Here is a 23,848-nt window from a genome sequence, read left to right on the forward strand (position 1 = left end):
CTACCAGAAACCAGAAACCCGTAATTGAATGGGCACAGTACTATGGGTGACTTCCCGTATAGAGCGGCCATCCAGTGCTCTAGCATCCAGTTACAACAGTTACTGTTCATCCTCCGTGAGCGTTCCCCAACTGACAACCTAGCTCTTCCCAACTGCATAGGCTCAGGAGTATCCAACTCACCCATCGTAGATTCACGAGATGGCTCGGGTGGCTTAGAATCCTCTCGGAAATGCTGCCTTCGGAAACTTCCTGATTCCCTCGAAGGTGAATGAGCCATAGCGGGTGGACGAGTGTGCCCGAGACCAGACCTCCTCTCACTCCTACGTTCCATTAGGTGTCCATTGATTTTGATGGTTAGGGCGATAAGGGAGTTGAGGTCCACCGGTAATTCCCGAGCAGCTAGCTCATCCTTTTACATCCTCAGATAGTCTGTGCAGCCAATGTGTGAAAATCAACCGTGTAGTCTGCCACACAACGGGAGTTTTGACGTAAGTCAAGCAGTTTACTGGCCGCCTTTCTCCCAGATACCGGAGACTCAAATATCTTTCTTACCTCTGCCATAAATACCTCCAGATGATCACAAATGGCAGATTGTTGCTCCCAAACTGCCGTAGCCCAGGAGAGCGCCCTTCCCGACATTAGCGTAATGATATACACTATTTTCGATTGGTCTGAAGGAAACAAAGATGGCTGTAGCTCAAAAATAAGCCAACTCTAAGAAAGAAAACCCCGGCAGGCACCAGGATTCCCCGAATATCGCTCTGGAGGAGGTAAGCGGGGTTCTCGGGGAGCCGGGATAGGCTTATGATTATGTCAGGAGAGTACCATGCCAAATATAATCACACAGCCATTTTCAAAGCAAGCATATATGTCACAAAAACCAAAACCACAGCTAAATGCAGCACTAACCTTTGATGACCTTCATCAGATGACACTCCTAGGACATTATGTTATACAATACATGCATGTTTTGTTCAATCAAGTTCATATTTATATCAAAAACCAGATTTTTACATTAGCATGTGATGTTCAGAACTAGCATACCCACCGCAAACTTCCGGTGAATTTACTTAATTACTCACGATTAACGTTCACTAAATACATAACAACTATTTTAAGAATTATAGATACAGAACTCCTTTATGCAATCGCGGTGTCAGATTTTAAAATAGCTTTTCGGCGAAAGCACATTTTGCAATATTCTGAGTAGATAGCCCGGCCATCACGGCTAGCTAATTTGACACCCACCAAGTTTGGCCCTCACCAAACTCAGATTTACTATAAGAAAAATTGGATTACCTTTGCTGTTCTTCGTCAGAATGCACTCCCAGGACTTCTACTTCAACAACAAATGTTGTTTTGGTTCGAAATAATCCATAGTTATATCCAAATAGCTCTTTTTTGTTCGTGCATTCAGGTCAGTACCTGAAGGGTGAAGCGCGAGCGCATTTCGTGACAAAACAATTCTAAATATTCCATTACCGTACTTAGAAGCATGTCAAACACTGTTTAAAATACATTTTTATACGATTTTTCTCGTAAAATAGCCATAATATTCCAACCGGGTGACGTTGTATTCATTCAATGAGTTCTGTTATACTCACAGACACCATTCAAACACTTTTAGAAACTTTAGAGTGTTTTCTATCCAAATCTACTAATTATATGCATATTCTAGTTTCTACATTTTTTTTATCCAGCCGTGCAAATACTGCCCCCTAGCCCTAACAGGTTAACTGTGAGGACAGACACTTGGAGATGAGAAGCAAGTACAGGGAGTGAACATTTAATAAACACGGGCATGAAACAGAACACGGACAGCGTCTGGACAGGGAAAACAAAACGACAATAATGCTGACACGGGATGAAACAGAGGAACAGGCAGATATAGGGAAGGCAATCAAAAATGTAAAGGAGTCCAGGTGAGTCCAGTGAGCGCTGATGCACGTAATGATCGTGACAGGTGTGCGTAATGATGAGCAGCCTGGTGCCCTCGAGCGCCAGAGAGAGGCAGCGGGAGCAGGCGTGACATGAACAACTTATTTGGGCTGCAATTTCTGAGGCTGGTAACTGTAATGAACTTATCCTCTGCAGCAGAGGTAACTCTGGGTCTTCCTTTCCTGTGGCGGTCCTCATGAGAGCCAGTTTTATCATAGCGCTTGATGTTTTTTGTGGCTGAACTTGAAGAAACTTTCAAAGTTCTTGAACTTTTCCAGATTGACTGACCTTCATGTCTTAAAGTAATGATGGACTGTCGTTTTTCTTTGCTTACTTGAGCTGTTCTTGCCATAGTATGAACTTGGTCTTTTACCAAAAAGGGCTATCTTCTGTATACCACCCCTATCTTGTCACTACACAGCTGATTGGCTCAAATGCATTAAGAAGGAAATAAATTCCACAAATTAACTTTTAACAGGGCAGACCTGTTAATTGAAATGCATTCCAGGTGACTACCACATGAAGCTGGTTGAGAGAATGCCAAGAGTGTGAAAAACTGTCATCAAGGCAAAGGGTGGCTACTTTGAAGATCTCAAATATAAAATATATTTTGATTTGTTTAATACTTTTTTGGTTACTACATGATTCGATCTGTGTTATTCAAAGTTTTGATGTCTTCACTATTATTCTACAATGTAGAAAATAGTAAAAATAAAGAAAAACCCTGGAATGAGTAGGTGTGTCCAAACTTTTGACTGGTACTATATATATACTGCTAAAAAAAATAAAGGGAACACTTAAACAACACATCCTAGATCTGAATGAAAGAAATAATCTTATTAAATACTTTTTTCTTTACATAGTTGAATGTGCTGACAACAAAATAACACAAAAATAATCAATGGAAATCCAATTTATCAACCCATGAAGGTCTGGATTTGGAGTCACACTCAAAATTAAAGTGGAAAACCACACTACAGGCTGATCCAACTTTGATGTAATGTCCTTAAAACAAGTCAAAATGAGGCTCAGTAGTGTGTGTGGCCTCCACGTGCCTGTATGACCTCCCTACAACGCCTGGGCATGCTCCTGATGAGGTGGCGGATGGTCTCCTGAGGGATCTCCTCCCAGACCTGGACTAAAGCATCCATCAACTCCTGGACAGTCTGTGGTGCAACGTGGCGTTGGTGGATGGAGCAAGACATGATGTCCCAGATGTGCTCAATTGGATTCAGGTCTGGGGAACGGGCGGGCCAGTCCATAGCATCAATGCCTTCCTCTTGCAGGAACTGCTGACACACTATAGCCACATGAGGTCTAGCATTGTCTTGCATTAGGAGGAACCCAGGGCCAACCGCACCAGCATATGGTCTCACAAGGGGTCTGAAGATCTCATCTCGGTACCTAATGGCAGTCAGGCTACCTCTGGCGAGCCCATGGAGGGCTGTGCGGCCCCCCAAAGAAATGCCACCCCACACCATGACTGACCCATCTCCAAACCGGTCATGCTGGAGGATGTTGCAGGCAGCAGAACGTTCTCCACGGCGTCTCCAGACTCTGTCACGTCTGTCACGTGCTCAGTGTGAACCTGCTTTCATCTGTGAAGAGCACAGGGCGCCAGTGTCGAATTTGCCAATCTTGGTGTTCTCTGGCAAATGCCAAACGTCCTGCACGGTGTTGGGCTGTAAGCACAACCCCCACCTGTGGACGTCGGGCCCTCATACCACCCTCATGGAGTCTGTTTCTGACCGTTTGAACAGACACATGCACATTTGTGGCCTGCTGGAGGTCATTTTGCAGGGCTCTGGCAGTGCTTCTCCTGCTCCTCCTTGCACAAAGGCGGAGGTAGCGGTCCTGCTGCTGGGTTGTTGCCCTCCTACGGCCTCCTCCACGTCTCCTGATGTACTGGCCTGTCTCCTGGTAGCGCCTCCATGCTCTGGACACTACGCTGACAGACACAGCAAACCTTCTATCCACAGCTCGCATTGATGTGCCATCCTGGATGAGCTGCACTACCTGAGCCACTTGTGTGGGTTGTAGACTCCGTCTCATGCTACCACTAGAGTGAAAGCACCGCCAGCATTCAAAAGTGACCAAAACATCAGCCAGGAAGCACAGGAACTGAGAAGTGGTCTGTGGTCCCCACCTGCAGAACCACTCCTTTATTGGGGGTGTCTTGCTAATTGCCTATTATTTCCACCTGTTGTCTATTCCATTTGCACAACAGCATGTGAAATGTATTGTCAATCAGTGTTGCTTCCTAAGTGGACAGTTTGATTTCACAGAAGTGTGATTGACTTGGAGTTACATTGTGTTGTTTAAGTGTTCCCTTTATTTTTTTGAGCAGTGTATATAAAAAATCCTGTTTATCTTAATTTTCATAATTAACAAATCATATTCGTAATAATGTAGGCAGTTCATGCAAAGGATTGTTACCTCTAACCAGGATTGCCACGACAAAAATTACATTTTTAGGCAAGCATTTATTATTTTAGCAAACAATCCTATATTGTCCCTAACATCTTTACTCCCTAGCAACAGTTGTGGGACACACACACACACACACACACACACACACACACACACACACACACACACACACACACACACACACACACACACACACACACACACACACACACACACACACACACACACACACACACACACACACACACACACACACACACACACACACACACAAACACACACTCAACATCTTTCCCCTACAAACAACCATACACTCAGATGCAAAAGAGTTGTTCATTCCCAGACCCCAACTGAAGAAAGGACTTGATATACGAATGCATATACAGTTTCAGCTGTATGAGAAGGCCTGCAAAACTGAGCAAAAACTGGCAAAAATGGGGAGATTTGATGAGCCAATGTCACATCCTAGGTGATGGAGATGAGATACACCCCCTTCCCCTGAAACACACATACGCTGGTCCCCTGTTGTGGCCATTTCTCCAAGAATCTCTGTGCAGTCAGACCTTTGATTAATTTGTGCCACAAGGGCCACAATAATTTGCAACCCTCTCTGAATTTCAGAGTGTCACCCCCTCATCATGGATTTCTGCAGCTAGTGTTGTCAACACTGCCAATGCCTGGTTTGGGGCACACTACCGGAATCCCCACCGGCTAGGTACAAGGTCGTCAAGGTTCTCATTAGCAGCTTAGAGAAATTCCTTCTATATTATGGTCTCCTATGAGGGGTCTTTGGTTTTGCAGGACCAACACAGGCTCAGACTCATGTAACTACCTCACAACCAACACAACTCTACTCATTCTAGAACTAATTGGTCGTAACTACCTCACAACTCAACTCATTCTAGAACTAACTGGTCGTAATTACCTCACAACCAACACCACTCAACTCATTCTAGAACTAATTGGTCGTAACTACCTCACAACCAACACAACTCAACTCATTCTAGAACTAATTGGTCGTAACTACCTCACAACCAACACAACTCAGCTCATTCTAGAACTAATTGGTCGTAACTACCTCACAACCAACACAACTCATTCTAGAACTAACTGGTCGTAACTACCTCACAACCAACACAACTCAACTCATTCTAGAACTAATTGGTCATAACTACCTCACAACCAACACAACTCTTCTCATTCTAGAACTAATTGGTCGTAACTACCTCACAACCAACACAACTCAACTCATTCTAGAACTGATTGGTCGTAACTACCTCACAACCAACACAACTCAACTCATTCTAGAACTAATTGGTCATAACTACCTCACAACCAACACAACTCATTCTAGAACTCATTGGTCGTAACTACCTCACAACCAACACAACTCAACTCATTCTAGAACTAATTGGTCGTAACTACCTCACAACCAACACAACTCATTCTAGAACTAATTGGTCGTAACTACCTCACAACCAACACAACTCTTCTCATTCTAGAAGTAATTGGTCGTAACTACCTCACAACCAACACAACTCAACTCATTCTAGAACTGATTGGTCGTAACTACCTCACAACCAACACAACTCATTCTAGAACTAACTGGTCGTAACTACCTCACCACCAACACAACTCATTCTAGAACTAATTGGTCATAACTACCTCACAACCAACACAACTCTTCTCATTCTAGAACTAATTGGTCATAACTACCTCACAACCAACACAACTCAACTCATTCTAGAACTAATTGGTCGTAACTACCTCACAACCAACACAACTCAACTCATTCTAGAACTAATTGGTCATAACTACCTCACAACCAACACAACTCAACTCATTCTAGAACTAATTGGTCGTAAATACCTCACAACCAACACAACTCAACTTATTCTAGAACTAATTGGTCGTAACTACCTCACAACCAACACAACTCATTCTAGAACTAATTGGTCGTAACTACCTCACAACCAACACAACTCTTCTCATTCTAGAACTAATTGGTCGTAACTACCTCACAACTCAACTCATTCTAGAACTAATTGACACCAATATGTTTTTTTGTGTAATATGTTGTCTTTGTTGGTTTTCTGGGTAAATCTCATGCTGTATATCATGCACTGTAAAGTGTAGAGGTTAGGGTTAATGTAGTGTTAGTACACATGACATTATTCAAAACCGCTCTGTACATCCTCAGTCTTGTTAGTGAATGCAATACGTTTGGATCTGTCCGTCAGGACATGCTGTCCAGCCCCTAGCTTCACCTTGGGATTCTAATGAGAACTGTGTGTACTCACCTATTTTGGCCCAAATATCACATCATTACAACATGCTGTTGGTACACAGTGTTTTTGGCCAGTATGATTGGACTCCTGTGTGGACATCTATATTACATCAATGGCCCAACGCTCTACCAGGGGACAGGAGGGTTAGGTTTAGGGACAGGAGGGAAGGGTATTTAAGGGTTAGGGTTAGAAGGAGATTTAAGCAGGAGGCAAAGCAGGAGGCAAATAGTTGCTGAAAGAATAATGAGGGAGAAATGAGATAAACTTGAGCGTGTAATACTTAATATTCTCCTGTCTGGTATTCAGAGCCTCCTACCCCTTAACCCTGTCTGGTATTCAGAGCCTCCTACCCCTTAACCCTGTCTGGTATTCAGAGCCTCCTACCCCTTAACCCTGTCTGGTTTTCAGAGCCTCCTACCCCTTAACCCTGTCTTGTATTCAGAGCCTCCTACCCCTTAACCCTGTCTGGTATTCAGAGCCTCCTACCCCTTAACCCTGTCTGGTATTCAGAGCCTCCTACCCCTTAACCCTGTCTGGTATTCAGAGCCTCCTACCCCTTAACCCTGTCTGTATTCAGAGCCTCTTACCCCCTACCCCTGTCTGGTATTCAGGGTCACCTACCCCCTAACCCTGTCTGGTATTCAGAGCCTCTCCAGTGTTCTACAGCATAGGTAGGTCTCCTTACCCTTATCCCTACCCCTGGTCATCTGATGATGGTACTTTGCTTCATATGTTAACATGTATTTAACATTTATCTGTTCTTGTGGGATTAAGTCTTTTATGACCTGATATTTCCCTTTTCCAATTCATTCTGTTGTTTTGGATCTGCGTTGCATCACTATGTGTTGTTGATTTATAAGAGCTGATGTAATGAAGGTACAGTATAACTTCTTCTTGCAACAATTGTCATTCTAGTGAAAATGTTTTCTTAATTAAATGGTTTATCCGTTGTAGTGCCGTGTGATTCCGGGTTTGGCATGGAACGCTCACCAAGCAACGTCTCCCACCAAATCCTCTTCCTGAATGGATTCAGCAGTCTTCTACAGTATCGTGTTCTTCTCTTCGCGCCTTTCTTTTTGGTTTTTGTTTACTCTCTAGTTGCTAACTCTGCTCTTATTCTAGTGATTACCAAACAACACACGTTACACGCTCCTATGTATGTCCTTATAGGAGCCATATCAGCTCTGGGTATTGCTTTGCCTGTGATGTTTGTACCCAGGATGCTGATTAGTTTCCTATCCAACATTAATTTGATTTCTAGAGAGGAATGTCTTGTTCAGATGTTTTGCATTCATTACTGCGCCTGTTTTCAATCCACTATCTTACTGGGTATGGCTATAGATCGTTACGTTGCTATCTGTCTTCCTCTGAGATATAACGACTATATCAACGTGACTAATTCTCTTATTTTCAACACTGTGTTTGTGATTCGAAACACTGTTGTTATTGTTGTGATGGTTGGTTTGACAATTCCTTTTACATTTTGCAAGTCCAATACAATGTACCATTGCTTTTGTGAACACACGTCAGTGGTCAGTCTGGCTTGTGGTAACGTTTCCAGAAACTACATTGCAGGTGTAGTGGCTTTTTGCATACCGACTACCGACTGTATATTCATAGTGTATTCCTATGTGGTCATCTTTATGGCTATATGGAAATCACCCTCAGGAGATTCGCGGCAGAAGGCCATTGATACTTGCAGTACTCATATTATCGTTATTTGTGTTGCTTATTTAAGTGCAATGACAGCGTTCATTGGCTATAGGGTGAACGCTGTCCCTCCCGATTTCCGCGTGTTTATCAGTCTGATGTATCTTCTAGTCCCTGGCTGTTTTAATCCTGTCATATACGGTTATAGGACGAAAGAGATTAGAGTTCACTTGCTTAAATATTTTACATTTAATAAAATAGACTTGTCATAATTGACTTGTTTTGTACTGAATACAATAAACCAGGTTGTTCTTGGTAATATATATATATATATATATTTTTATATTTTTATATTTATATATTTTTATGTTTCAAACCTTGTTTATCATGTTTTTGTGTGATCAGTTGAGTCTGATGGTCAGAGTGATGCAAGTAGCCTTGCATGAGTCTTTTTGCTTGTGCGAGCCGAACTGGCTCACAGGCGCAGAAGCCTATTTCCTGTTTCTGTAGCGGGTGGCACATGATGTTCAAGTACACCGCCTGGACAGGACGTTAGAGACGCAGGGCCTTACCCACCAAATCTATCTCCTTTCATGCTAAGTGCCAAGCAGAAACAGATTGTACAATTTTTAACAGTCTTGGGTATGACTTGGCCCCGGGGATCGAACTCCCAAACTTTTCAATATCAGGGAGGACACTCTGACTATAAGAACACTGAGTTGGTACTTAGAGTGATAGGTTGTTTTTCAATGTTTGAGTTTAAACTGCGAAGGGAAGAGAAGACAACACTGCTCCGTAGGCTCTCGTGTTCCCCGCCTGTCCTTAAAAGGGCGGGTGAACATTTGTCTCATCTTTGATATTTTTGTTAAAAGACTCAGGTTACATATTTTAAATGATTTAATTTTTAAATGAAATTAAACAATATAGCACATTACTTCTTATGAGTAATACATTTAAATGTATTGTTTTTTAGAAACATTACAAAGCATACTCATCTGTTTTTGGGGTTTTGTTTGTCTAATTTTAGCACCAAAAAATATTTGGACTCGTAAACAAATCTGAGTGACTGGTAGATTTTTAAATCTACCTGCCACAGTGGCTGGTGGACCAAAAAGTGAAAATTTTTCCATTCAGTCTGCTTTTAAAACAAAAATAAACAATACAGCTGCCGCCATCTAGACTAAAGTTCCTTTAGGGAAAAATAAAGTTATTCTTAAACTACATCAGAATAATCTTCCTTCATATGTGCAGATCTGTGGACAAAGACACAGGACAGGACAGGAAGGCTGTTGTTGATAATCTAAGACGCAGGAAAGGAAAGGACAGTAATAATTGTTGATAATTAATGGCCATAGTTAGAGAGTAATTCTTCACTGACTCCCAGTCGGCACATTTCATTGGCTAATTGGACTCCCGGTCACACTGTCTCGTTGACTAATTGGCCCCTTGGTGATGTCACCATCCTCTGTGTCCAGTACGACCGGTGTGATGCCTCATGGGTAATTTAGTGTGTAAATAACAAGTGTTGACGCTGAAGTAGCACACCTATAATGTTCATTACAGCGCCAATTAAAAATCGACAATGACCATGTCAACATCATGTTGGGTTAGGGATGGTCTCCCCACTGTCTCATCATGTTGGGTTAGGGATGGTCTCCCCACTGTCTCATCATGTTGGGTTAGGGATGGTCTCCCCACTCTCTCATCATGTTGGGTTAGGGATGGTCTCCCCACTCTCTCATCATGTTGGGTTAGGGATGGTCTCCCCACTCTCTCATCATGTTGGGTTAGGGATGGTCTCCCCACTCTCTCATCACACTGGGTTAGGGATGGTCTCCCCACTCTCTCATCACACTGGGTTAGGGATGGTCTCCCCACTCTCTCATCATGTTGGGTTAGGGATGGTCTCCCCACTCTCTCATCACACTGGGTTAGGGATGGTCTCCCCACTCTCTCATCATGTTGGGTTAGGGATGGTCTCCCCACTCTCTCATCATGTTGGGTTAGGGATGGTCTCCCCACTCTCTCATCACACTGGGTTAGGGATGGTCTCCCCACTCTCTCATCACACTGGGTTAGGGATGGTCTCCCCACTCTCTCATCACACTGGGTTAGGGATGGTCTCCCCACTCTCTCATCACACTGGGTTAGGGATGGTCTCCCCACTCTCTCATCATGTTGGGTTAGGGATGGTCTCCCCACTCTCTCATCATGTTGGGTTAGGGATGGTCTCCCCACTCTCTCATCACACTGGGTTAGGGATGGTCTCCCCACTCTCTCATCACACTGGGTTAGGGATGGTCTCCCCACTCTCCCATCACACTGGGTTAGCGTCAGAGGGTAGGGTTTAGGGTTGCAATGATACCAGTAATTTACCAAAGTTACCTGAATCTTCCGTGATAACAGAAATTCTATTGCAATCTATGGTAACTTTGCTAATTTGTACTTGAATATTTTTTTTTAAGAATTTATTTACAGTATTCGTTTTTCAATAGCTCTGTCCATATTTCCCATTAGTTTTTAGTTGATAGATCATGTGGTTCAAGAGAAAATAGCCTAATTAATAACTTTTAAAAAGCATCACATCAACAATGATATTATTTTCAATTGACCCTTCGCCAAGCCCCACCCAAGAATTTTAGGCAACCAATCGCAGCGCTCCAATGGATAGCAACTGAATCCGACACCTCAGACAAGCTCACCTTCAATTCGCATGAAAGCCAGTCAGGGCTATGGCAAAAACTGAGACTTTTCTTGAAAAAAAAGTTATGTTTATTTACTGACTTTATAAAAAAAAAAAATTTGCAGTGTCATGTACACGTTTAAAGTGGCGTTTAAATACAAAACAAAATTGACAATACAACTTTTATAACAGTTAAATACCAATAAAAAAAAATGTTTTTAAAGACTAGCCTGCTGGCCTTATTGGGTGGATAGGAACATTAGACTGATGACCTTACTGGGTAGATAGTAACATTAGCCTGCTGGCCTTACTGGGTGGATAGGAACATTAGCCTGCTGGCCTTACTGGGTGGATAGGAACATTAGCCTGCTGGTCTTACTGGGTCGATAGGAACATTAGCCTGCTGGTCTAACTGGGTGGATAGGAACATTAGCCTGCTGGCCTTACTGGGTCTATAGGAACATTAGCCTGCTGGTCTTACTGGGTGGATAGGAACATTAGCCTGCTGGCCTTACTGGGTGGATAGGAACATTAGACTGCTGGCCTTACTGGGTGGATAGGAACATTAGCCTGCTGGCCTTACTGGGTGGATAGGAACATTAGCCTGCTGGCCTTACTGGGTGGATAGGAACATTAGCCTGCTGGCCTTACTGGGTGGATAAAAACATTAGCCTGCTGGCCTTACTGGGTGGATAGGAACATTAGCCTGCTGGCCTTACTGGGTGGATAGGAACATTAGCCTGCTGGCCTTACTGGGTGGATAGGAACATTAGCCTGCTGGCCTTACTGGGTGGATAGGAACATTAGCCTGCTGGTCTAACTGGGTGGATAGGAACATTAGCCTGCTGGCCTTACTGAGTGGATAGGAACATTAGCCTGCTGGCCTTACTGGGTGGATAGGAACATTAGCCTGTTAGCCTTACTGGGTAGATAGGAACATTAGCCTGCTGGCCTTACTGGGTGGGTAGATAGGAACATTAGCCTGCTGGCCTTACTGGGTGGATAGGAACATTAGCCTGCTGGTCTTACTGGGTCGATAGGAACATTAGCCTGCTGGTCTTACTGGGTCGATAGGAACATTAGCCTGCTGGTCTAACTGGGTGGATAGGAACATTAGCCTGCTGGCCTTACTGGGTAGATAGGAACATTAGCCTGCTGGCCTTACTGGGTGGATAGGAACATTAGCCTGCTGGCCTTACTGGGTGGATAGGAACATTAGCCTGCTGGCCTTACTGGGTGGAGATAGGAACATTAGCCTGCTGGCCTTACTGGGTGGATAGGAACATTAGCCTGCTGGTCTTACTTGGTGGGTAGATAGGAACATTAGCCTGCTGGCCTTACTGGGTGGATAGGAACATTAGCCTGCTGGCCTTACTGGGTGGATAGGAACATTAGCCTGCTGGCCTTACTGGGTGGATAGGAACATTAGCCTGCTGGCCTTACTGGGTGGATAGGAACATTAGCCTGCTGGCCTTACTGGGTGGATAAAAACATTAGCCTGCTGGCCTTACTGGGTGGATAGGAACATTAGCCTGCTGGCCTTACTGGGTGGATAGGAACATTAGCCTGCTGGCCTTACTGGGTCGATAGGAACATTAGCCTGCTGGCCTTACTGGGTGGATAGGAACATTAGCCTGCTGGCCTTACTGGGTGGATAGGAACATTAGCCTGCTGGCCTTACTGGGTGGATAGGAACATTAGCCTGCTGGCCTTACTGGGTCGATAGGAACATTAGCCTGCTGGCCTTACTGGGTGGATAGGAACATTAGCCTGCTGGCCTTACTGGGTGGATAGGAACATTAGCCTGCTGGCCTTACTGGGTGGATAGGAACATTAGCCTGCTGGCCTTACTGGGTGGATAGGAACATTAGCCTGCTGGCCTTACTGGGTGGATAGGAACATTAGCCTGCTGGCCTTACTGGGTCGATAGGAACATTAGCCTGCTGGCCTTACTGGGTGGATAGGAACATTAGCCTGCTGGCCTTACTGGGTGGATAGGAACATTAGCCTGTTACTGGGTGGATAGGAACATTAGCCTGTTACTGGCCTTACTGGGTGGATAGGAACATTAGCCTGTTAGCCTTACTGGGTGGATAGGAACATTAGCCTGCTGGCCTTACTGGGTCGATAGGAACATTAGCCTGCTGGCCTTACTGGGTGGATAGGAACATTAGACTGCTGGCCTTACTGGGTGGATAGGAACATTAGCCTGCTGGCCTTACTGGGTGGATAGGAACATTAGCCTGTTAGCCTTACTGGGTGGATAGGAACATTAGCCTGCTGGTCTTACTGGGTGGGTAGATAGGAACATTAGCCTGCTGGCCTTACTGGGTGGATAGGAACATTAGCCTGCTGGTCTTACTTGGTGGGTAGATAGGAACATTAGCCTGCTGGCCTTACTGGGTGGATAGGAACATTAGCCTGCTGGCCTTACTGGGTGGATAGGAACATTAGCCAGTTAGATATACTGGGTGGATAGGAACATTAGCCTGCTGGTCTTACTGGGTGGGTAGATAGGAACATTAGCCTGCTGGCCTTACTGGGTGGATAGGAACATTAGCCTGCTGGCCTTACTGGGTGGATCGGAACATTAGCCTGCTGGCCTTACTGGGTGGATAGGAACATTAGCCTGCTGGCCTTACTGGGTGGATAGGAACATTAGCCTGCTGGTCTTACTGGGTGGATAGGAACATTAGCCTGCTGGCCTTACTGGGTGGATAGGAACATTAGTATGCTGGCCTTACTGGGTGGATAGGAACATTAGCCTGCTGGCCTTACTGGGTGGATAGGAACATTAGCCTGTACTGGCCTTACTGGGTGGATAGGAACATTAGCCTGCTGGCCTTACTGGGTGGATAGGAACATTAGCCTGCTGGCCTTACTGGGTGGGTGGATAGGAACATTAGCCTGCTGGCCTTACTGGGTGGATAGGAACATTAGCCTGCTGGCCTTACTGGGTAGATAGGAACATTAGCCTGCTGGCCTTACTGGGTGGATAGGAACATTAGCCTGCTGGCCTTACTGGGTGGATAGGAACATTAGCCTGCTGGCCTTACTGGGTCGATAGGAACATTAGCCTGCTGGCCTTACTGGGTGGATAGGAACATTAGACTGCTGGCCTTACTGGGTGGATAGGAACATTAGCCTGCTGGCCTTACTGGGTGGATAGGAACATTAGCCTGCTGGCCTTACTGGGTCGATAGGAACATTAGCCTGCTGGCCTTACTGGGTGGATAGGAACATTAGCCTGCTGGCCTTACTGGGTGGATAGGAACATTAGCCAGTTAGATATACTGGGTGGATAGGAACATTAGCCTGCTGGTCTTACTGGGTGGGTAGATAGGAACATTAGCCTGCTGGCCTTACTGGGTGGATAGGAACATTAGCCTGCTGGCCTTACTGGGTGGATCGGAACATTAGCCTGCTGGCCTTACTGGGTGGATAGGAACATTAGACTGCTGGCCTTACTGGGTGGATAGGAACATTAGCCTGCTGGCCTTACTGGGTGGATAGGAACATTAGCCTGCTGGCCTTACTGGGTCGATAGGAACATTAGCCTGCTGGCCTTACTGGGTGGATAGGAACATTAGCCTGCTGGCCTTACTGGGTGGATAGGAACATTAGCCAGTTAGATATACTGGGTGGATAGGAACATTAGCCTGCTGGTCTTACTGGGTGGGTAGATAGGAACATTAGCCTGCTGGCCTTACTGGGTGGATAGGAACATTAGCCTGCTGGCCTTACTGGGTGGATCGGAACATTAGCCTGCTGGCCTTACTGGGTGGATAGGAACATTAGCCTGCTGGCCTTACTGGGTGGATAGGAACATTAGCCTGCTGGTCTTACTGGGTGGATAGGAACATTAGCCTGCTGGCCTTACTGGGTGGATAGGAACATTAGACTGCTGGTCTTACTGGGTGGATAGGAACATTAGCCTGCTGGCCTTACTGGGTGGATAGGAACATTAGCCTGCTGGCCTTACTGGGTGGATAGGAACATTAGCCTGTTAGCCTTACTGGGTCGATAGGAACATTAGCCTGCTGGCCTTACTGGGTGGATAGGAACATTAGCCTGTTGGCCTTACTGGGTGGATAGGAACATTAGCCTGCTGGTCTTACTGGGTGGGTAGATAGGAACATTAGCCTGCTGGCCTTACTGGGTGGATAGGAACATTAGCCTGCTGGCCTTACTGGGTGGATAGGAACATTAGCCTGCTGGCCTTACTGGGTAGATAGGAACATTAGCCTGCTGGCCTTACTGGGTGGATAGGAACATTAGCCTGCTGGCCTTACTGGGTGGATAGGAACATTAGCCTGCTGGTCTTACTTGGTGGGTAGATAGGAACATTAGCCTGCTGGCCTTACTGGGTGGATAGAAACATTAGCCTGCTGGCCTTACTGGGTGGATAAAAACATTAGCCTGCTGGCCTTACTGGGTGGATAGGAACATTAGCCTGCTGGCCTTACTGGGTGGATAGGAACATTAGCCTGCTGGCCTTACTGGGTAGATAGGAACATTAGCCTGCTGGCCTTACTGGGTGGATAGGAACATTAGCCTGCTGGCCTTACTGGGTGGATAGGAACATTAGCCTGCTGGCCTTACTGGGTGGATAGGAACATTAGCCTGCTGGCCTTACTGGGTCGATAGGAACATTAGCCTGCTGGCCTTACTGGGTAGATAGGAACATTAGCCTGCTGGCCTTACTGGGTGGATAGGAACATTAGCCTGCTGGCCTTACTGGGTGGATAGGAACATTAGCCTGCTGGCCTTACTGGGTCGATAGGAACATTAGCCTGCTGGCCTTACTGGGTGGATAGGAACATTAGCCTGCTGGCCTTACTGGGTGGATAGGAACATTAGCCTGTTACTGGGTGGATAGGAACATTAGCCTGTTACTGGCCTTACTGGGTGGATAGGAACATTAGCCTGTTGGCCTTACTGGGTGGATAGGAACATTAGCCTGCTGGCCTTACTGGGTGGATAGGAACATTAGCCTGCTGGTCTTACTTGGTGGGTAGATAGGAACATTAGCCTGCTGGCCTTACTGGGTGGATAGGAACATTAGCCTGCTGGCCTTACTGGGTAGATAGGAACATTAGCCTGCTGGCCTTACTGGGTGGATAGGAACATTAGCCTGCTGGCCTTACTGGGTGGATAGGAACATTAGCCTGTTGGCCTTACTGGGTGGATAGGAACATTAGCCTGCTGGCCTTACTGGGTGGATAGGAACATTAGCCTGCTGGCCTTACTGGGTGGATAGGAACATTAGCCTGCTGGCCTTACTGGGTGGATAGGAACATTAGCCTGTTAGCCTTACTGGGTGGATAGGAACATTAGCCTGCTGGCCTTACTGGGTGGATAGGAACATTAGCCTGCTGGTCTTACTTGGTGGGTAGATAGGAACATTAGCCTGCTGGCCTTACTGGGTGGATAGGAACATTAGCCTGCTGGCCTTACTGGGTGGATAGGAACATTAGCCAGTTAGATATACTGGGTGGATAGGAACATTAGCCTGCTGGTCTTACTGGGTGGGTAGATAGGAACATTAGCCTGCTGGCCTTACTGGGTGGATAGGAACATTAGCCTGCTGGCCTTACTGGGTGGATAGGAACATTAGCCTGCTGGCCTTACTGGGTGGATAGGAACATTAGCCTGCTGGCCTTACTGGGTGGATAGGAACATTAGCATGCTGGCCTTACTGGGTAGATAGGAACATTAGCCTGCTGGCCTTACTGGGTGGATAGGAACATTAGCCTGTTAGCCTTACTGGGTCTATAGGAACATTAGCCTGCTGGCCTTACTGGGTAGATAGGAACATTAGCCTGCTGGCCTTACTGGGTGGATAGGAACATTAGCCTGCTGGCCTTACTGGGTGGATAGGAACATTAGCCTGCTGGCCTTACTGGGTAGATAGGAACATTAGCCTGCTGGCCTTACTGGGTGGATAGGAACATTAGCCTGCTGGCCTTACTGGGTGGATAGGAACATTAGCCTGCTGGCCTTACTGGGTGGATAGGAACATTAGCCTGCTGGCCTTACTGGGTGGATAGGAACATTAGCCTGCTGGCCTTACTGGGTGGATAGGAACATTATCCCCAGCTATTTTAGGATTGGATATCACACCTGGCATAAATTATTGTCTAGTTGTGTTTTTCCTGCTGAGGGTTGCCCTATACCTGCGCCCAGAGGGGAGTAGTTCAGAGTGTGGGTACAGGGGGTGACTTGGGTCTAAAATGATTTTGTGAGCCTTGCGCAGGGCCCTGACCTTAAAGATCTCATCCAGGCCTGTCTGTTTGACTCCAAGTACCTTGGGGAGGGTCCTGACCTTAAAGATCTCATCCAGGCCTGTCTGTTTTGTATTCACTAAGTAGATGGTTTATATTTAGGATAATGTTTTACACAGCTTTGTCATTCTATTTTTAAATCATCTTGTTTAATTTTCCCCCCCATATATTTTCCATGTGATAAGGCCACGCAGAGGTCACGCGGAGGCCACGCGGAGGTCACGCAGAGATCATTGTGGTAATTTCACGTACCCAAAAAGACCACTACATGTCATTTTATAAAACATTTAAAATGAACCATGATAGTTAACTAAATTCTGGTAGTTTACTGGTAAACTTAGAACGTTTCTAGTAATCCCTTTTGTAACCTTAGATTAGGTTTACGGCATCCGGGACACAAAGAAATATGATTAAAGAGCACTGCTTAGTTGGTGGGTGGAGTCAGAGAAAGGAGCCGGTTAAGGGACAATAATAACGTTAATATATTTTTTTTTTTAAACAGTGCAGTCATACTGTACATAAGCTCAATATAAGAAGGTGGAGGTTAAGTAAGTTGTCTCATGGGATGTCTGGTTTGGGGTATAAAGTCTCATGTGGGTAGAAATGCCAATTTATTGGACCACATACAGTTCCACTCCACAGACCAACGACCAATTACACTCCACAGACCAATGACTGAACAGCGGAAAGAAAACAAGAACAACAGCAAGTTGGTTTATTATTATTGTATACCATTCATACATACATACATCCTACCATTCATACATACATACATCCTACCATTCATACATATCAGAGTATTGAAAATATTGTGTCAATGAAAACATTTAAATTTTTACCTTTGTGTGTTTTTTTTTGGGGGGGGGGTTTCGTCTCAATTCATTGGCAATACTCAAAGTGTAATGATTGAAGAATTCCAGGGAATCAATTTCACACACAACGAGTTCGTCTTTGTGGGATTCCCAGAGATCTACGAGTACAGACGACTACTTTTCTTACCGTTTTTCATGACCTACATTTTAGTCTTGGTGGGAAATTCTTTGTTGATCTACGTGATTAGAATTATGGAGAGCCTCCACAGCCCCATGTATATATTAATATGTGGCTTGGCGGCGGTGGACATAATGGTGGCTACTGTCATTATCCCTAACATGTTGCTCGGCTTTCTGTTTGACTGGAATGACATCTCCTTGGCCGGCTGTTTGACTCAGATGTTTTTCACTCACTTCCTCTCGTCAGTAGAGTCGACTATTCTCCTGGTCATGGCTCTGGACCGTTACGTGGCTATCTGCTTCCCTCTACATTACACTCGCATCCTCAACTCCGCCATGTTTGTCAGACTGTTGCTGTTCACTGTTATAAGGAGTGGTTCCATCATGTTTGTACTAGTTGCACTAGCTGGTTCTCTGTCTTTCTGTGACTCCAATGTCATCAACCATTGTTACTGTGACCACATGGCCCTGGTTAGCCTAGCATGTGGTAACACGGACAAGAATAATGCTATGGGATTGGCTGTGATTATCTGTTTTGTGGGAATTGATATTTGCGTCATTTTTTTCTCCTACATGAAGATTGTGAATGTAGTGTTGTTTACAGCAGCAGGGGAGGATAGATGGAAAGCTTTCCACACTTGTGGCACCCACCTTATTGTAATAATGTGTTTTTATCTGATTGGTACTGTTACTTTTCTGTCACGCAATCTGAATATTCAAATTCCAACTGATATCAATACTTTTCTAGGGGTGATGTATATTGTTTTACCAGCAAGTGTCAATCCAATAATCTATGGAGTCCGGACGAAGGAAATACGAAACCGTATTTTGAAAATGTTCAACACAAGAGTAAACAAAGTATTGACTGTTCAGGTTGCTACTGTAGAAATGTGATTAGTTTCAAAGCTCTACTTTAGTTAGAGTTAAATTATTTACTTCAGAAATGATTCACACCCCTTGACTTTTTCCACACTTTGTTGTTTTACAGCCTGAATTAAAACATTTATTAAACTGAGATTTTGTGTCACTGATCTACACACAATACACCATATTCTAAAAGTGGATTTATGTTCTTAGACATTTGTACAAATTAATTTAAAAAAAAAATTAAAAGCTAAAATATCTTGAGGCAATAAGTCAAAATGTTATATCCACCAATTTTTCACATTTGTGTTTTTTTCATCAGAAATAATTGCTTATCCCTTCATGTGTGTGTAAAATATTACTGTTCTCAGATTTTTAATTCAGAGTGTGTATGAAAGTGTTTTTTTTTTTAGATGCTAAAACACTATACACAGAGTGTACAAAACATTAAGAACACCTTCCCTAATATTGAATTGCCCTTAGAACAGTCTCAATTCATCAGGACATGGACTCTACACGGTGTTGAAAGCGTTCCACAGGGATGCTGGACCATGTTGACTCCAATGCTTCCCCACAGTTGTGTCAAGTTGGCTGGATGTTTTTTGGGTGGTGGACCATTCTTGATACACACGGGAAACTGTTGAGCATGGAAAAACCCAGCAGCGTTGTAGTTCTTGACACAAACCGGTGCGCCTCAATAAGGGATCATAGCTTTCACCTGATCAATCTATGTCAAGGAAAGAGCAAGTGTTTTTAATGTTTTGTGAACACAGTGTTTGAAATGTTTAGCTGGAATGGTATCCTGTATATTTGACTGTGATATGTGGTTGTCCCACCTAGATATCTTCTACACCTGTATTACTTGCTGTTTGGGGGGGTTTTAGGCTGGGTTTCTGTACAGCACTTTGATATATCAGCTGATGTAAGAAGGGCTTTATAAATCCATTTGATTTGATTTTGATTTAAGATGAATTCACGAACTGTAAGTCGCTCTGGATAAGAGTGTCTGCTAAATTACTAAAATGTCATATGGAAATGTTTTACTGTTCTATTTCATCATTATTTTTTAACATTTCAATATTGATGTCACAAATGTATCGTTTGTACTTTAACTTATTAAAAATGTAGTTATTTGTTACATTTCCCTGTGTTAAACCTAGCAGTACTACTGATTTCTCTGAGAGTGAGGCGGATATATAGCATTTAGCAACAACAAAAAAACATGATTATTTGTCTCTCTGAAATGAAACCATTAAGTAATATGATTTTGTTTAAAAATCTGTCTGTTTTTGAATAACATCATCTTGTGATAATTTCTTTAATAAAATAAAATGTACCAACATTTCTGAAAATGGATATATGGCGTTTTGGAATGAAACTCTTGCAGATTTCAACCTCTTTGTTATGGCAAGCCTAAATTCGTTCAGGGGTAAAGATTTGCTTAACAAGTCACATGATAAATTGCGTGTAGTCTGTGCGCAATAGTGTTTAACATGATTTTTTTATGACTACCTCGTCTCTGTACCTCACACATACAATTATCTGTAAGGTCCCTCAGTCGAGCAATGACTTTCAAATACAGATTCAACCACAAATACTTCCAATGCCTCTCAAAGAAGGGCACCTATTGAACATTGAAGTTATTAATTACACTTTGGATGATGTCTAAATTCACCCATTCACTACAAAGATACAGACGTCCTTCCTAACTACAGTTGCTGGAGAGGATATTGGGCAAACATTGTACAATCCAGGCGTGCAAAGCTCTTGGAGACTTACCCAGAATCCCAGCTGTTATCATTACCAAAGGTGATTCTAACGTGTATTGACTCCGGTGGTTGAAAACTTATCTAATCAAAATATATTAGTGTTTGTTTTCCATACATTTTTTTTATTGTCATTTAAATTTTATTCCACTTTGACATTACAGAGTAAATCGTTGACCCCAAAAAATACAATAAAAAAATTTTCAAGCACACTTTGTAACACAACATTTTTTTTTTGGGGGGGGGGAAAATGTATGAGTGTGAATACGGTCTGAAGGTACTGTAAGTACCTTGACATGATATTACTGTATAAAAATGACACAATTATACCTAATATGACAAAAAAATCAACTAATCATCTCCTTTGCATTTGGCTTGTGTTTTGTCAGTTCTTTAATGTGCTTTGTCAGTTATTTCATGGTCACTTCCCCATACTGTTGAATACGTTTCTAATTAAACAGTCCCGCTGAGAGAGATAAGACAACAACAAGATATAATACAACATGTGTTTACTGCATTACACTATATGTACACTTAGAATAACAAGCCAATTACCTGTTTGTCACTTGTAAACAACTAAAAACAGGAGCGAACAGAATGAATGAGCGGAAAGTGTTTTTAAAGTCCCTCAGTTACCAGGATCTCCTAATAAGGCCGAAGCTAATTACAACAGACTGAAGCTGGCCATAACTGGCCACCAATGGTAGGTTGTTAGCATTGTGGGGATTACTGGTTACAGAGGGGATTTGAACCTATTTTAGACTGAGCAAGCTAATCTTACTACAGACAGTAATTAGTGCCAGGAGAATTTTCTGGACCTCATGACCTGATCAGGAAAAACTCTGAACCCTCGTTATAGGCTGTAATTAGGACCCCAGAGTTTTTCCCTGGTCAGGTTACATGGTCAGGAAAAAAACGTCATGTCTAGAAATGTTTTCAATGTCTGGAAATAGTAGATCGTTGAAGCGTAGACCCCCCCCCCCCCAAAAAAGTTGACTTATAAAAATAAAAAAAACAGAACTATGAGGTATACCAGGTAGCGACAAATATTAATTTATTAAAGATACAGTTGAACATACAGGTTTCTTCCTTCCCAACCTCACAAAAATGTAGTACGTCAATTTATGGTAACATACTAATAGTAATAATACACATTTAAAGGTGGTTTTGATACCTAGCCCCTAGCCCCTAACCCCTAGCCCCTAGCCCCTAACCCCTAGCCCCTAACCCCTAGCCCCTAACCCCTAACCCCTAGCCCCTAGCCCCTAACCCCTAGCCCCTAATCCCTAACCCCTAGCCCCTAGCCCCTAGCCCCTAACCCCTAACCCCTAGCCCCTAACCCTCAATAAATAAACAATACATTTCTCTGAGGGCAATAAAAACTTCCTGTGATTTAAAATCTATTATTATAATTGAAAAAGACTGGACCATCAGGTAATGAGCATGTTGGCATATTATCCTAACCCCTAACCCCTAGGCCCTAACCCCTAACCCCAAGCTCCTAACCCCAAGCCCCTAACTCCTAACCCCAAGCCCCTAACTCCTAACCCCTAGCCCCTAACTCCTAACCCCTAGCCCCTAAACCCTAACCTCTACAGTATTACAATGCATTAATCCCTAACTCCTACAGTAATATATTACATTAGCCCCTAACCCCTACAGTATTATATTACATTAACCCCTAACCCCTACAGTATTATATTACATTAACCCCTAACCCCTACAGTATTATATTACATTAACCCCTACAGTATTATATTACATTAACCCCTACAGTATTATAATACATTAACCCCTAACCCCTACAGTATTATAATACATTAACCCCTAACCCCTACAGTATTATATTACATTAACCCCTATAGTATTATAATACATTAACCCCTACAGTATTATAATACATTAACCCCTAACCCCTACAGTATTATATTACATTAACCCCTAACCCCTACAGTATTATATTACATTAACCCCTATAGTATTATAATACATTAACCCCTACAGTATTATAATACATTAACCCCTAACCCCTACAGTATTATAATACATTAACCCCTAATCCCTACAGTATTATATTACATTAACCCCTAACCCCTACAGTATTATATTACATTAACCCCTAACCCCTACAGTATTATATTACATTAACCCCTAAACCCTACAGTATTATAATACATTAACCCCTAACCCCTACAGTATTATAATACATTAACCCCTAACCCCTATAGTATTATATTACATTAACCCCTACAGTAATATAATACATTAACCCCTAACCCCTACAGTATTATAATACATTAACCCCTAACCCCTAACCCCTACAGTATTATATTACATTAACCCCTAACCCCTATAGTATTATATTACATTAACCCCTAACCCCTACAGTATTATATTACATTAACCCCTACAGTATTATAATACATTAACCCCTAACCTCTACAGTATTATAATACATTAACCCCTACAGTATTATAATACATTAACCCCTACAGTATTATAATACATTAACCCCTACAGTATTATATTACATTAACCCCTAACCCCTACAGTATTATATTACATTAACCCCTACAGTATTATAATACATTAACCCCTACAGTATTATAATACATTAACCCCTAACCCCTACAGTATTATATTACATTAACCCCTAACCCCTACAGTATTATAATACATTAACCCCTAACCCCTAAAGTATTATAATACATTAACCCCTACAGTATTATAATACATTAACCCCTAACCCCTACAGTATTATAATACATTAACCCCTAACCCCTATAGTATTATATTACATTAACCCCTACAGTAATATAATACATTAACCCCTAACCCCTACAGTATTATAATACATTAACCCCTAACCCCTAACCCCTACAGTATTATATTACATTAACCCCTAACCCCTATAGTATTATATTACATTAACCCCTAACCCCTACAGTATTA

At 43.3% G+C, this 23,848-nt stretch overlaps 2 protein-coding genes across 2 annotated transcripts; both read left to right on the top strand.

The window, feature by feature from the left end:
- The first annotated feature begins 7,474 nt into the window (after positions 1-7,474).
- Positions 7,475-8,579, top strand: LOC106613330 (olfactory receptor 52D1-like). The gene has a single exon (XM_014215438.2). The coding sequence runs from the start codon at positions 7,635-7,637 to the stop codon at positions 8,577-8,579; it is 945 nt and encodes a 314-aa protein (XP_014070913.1). The 5' UTR covers positions 7,475-7,634.
- Positions 8,580-18,142: 9,563 nt separating this feature from the next.
- or55e1 (odorant receptor, family 55, subfamily E, member 1) lies at positions 18,143-19,421 on the top strand. Its single transcript, XM_014215437.2, has one exon. It carries the CDS (start codon positions 18,177-18,179, stop codon positions 19,158-19,160), a length of 984 nt encoding a protein of 327 aa, XP_014070912.1. The 5' UTR covers positions 18,143-18,176; the 3' UTR covers positions 19,161-19,421.
- Positions 19,422-23,848: the final 4,427 nt, after the last annotated feature.

Source organism: Salmo salar, chromosome ssa09, assembly GCF_905237065.1.
Source record: "Salmo salar chromosome ssa09, Ssal_v3.1, whole genome shotgun sequence".
Taxonomy (NCBI): Eukaryota; Metazoa; Chordata; class Actinopteri; order Salmoniformes; family Salmonidae; genus Salmo; species Salmo salar.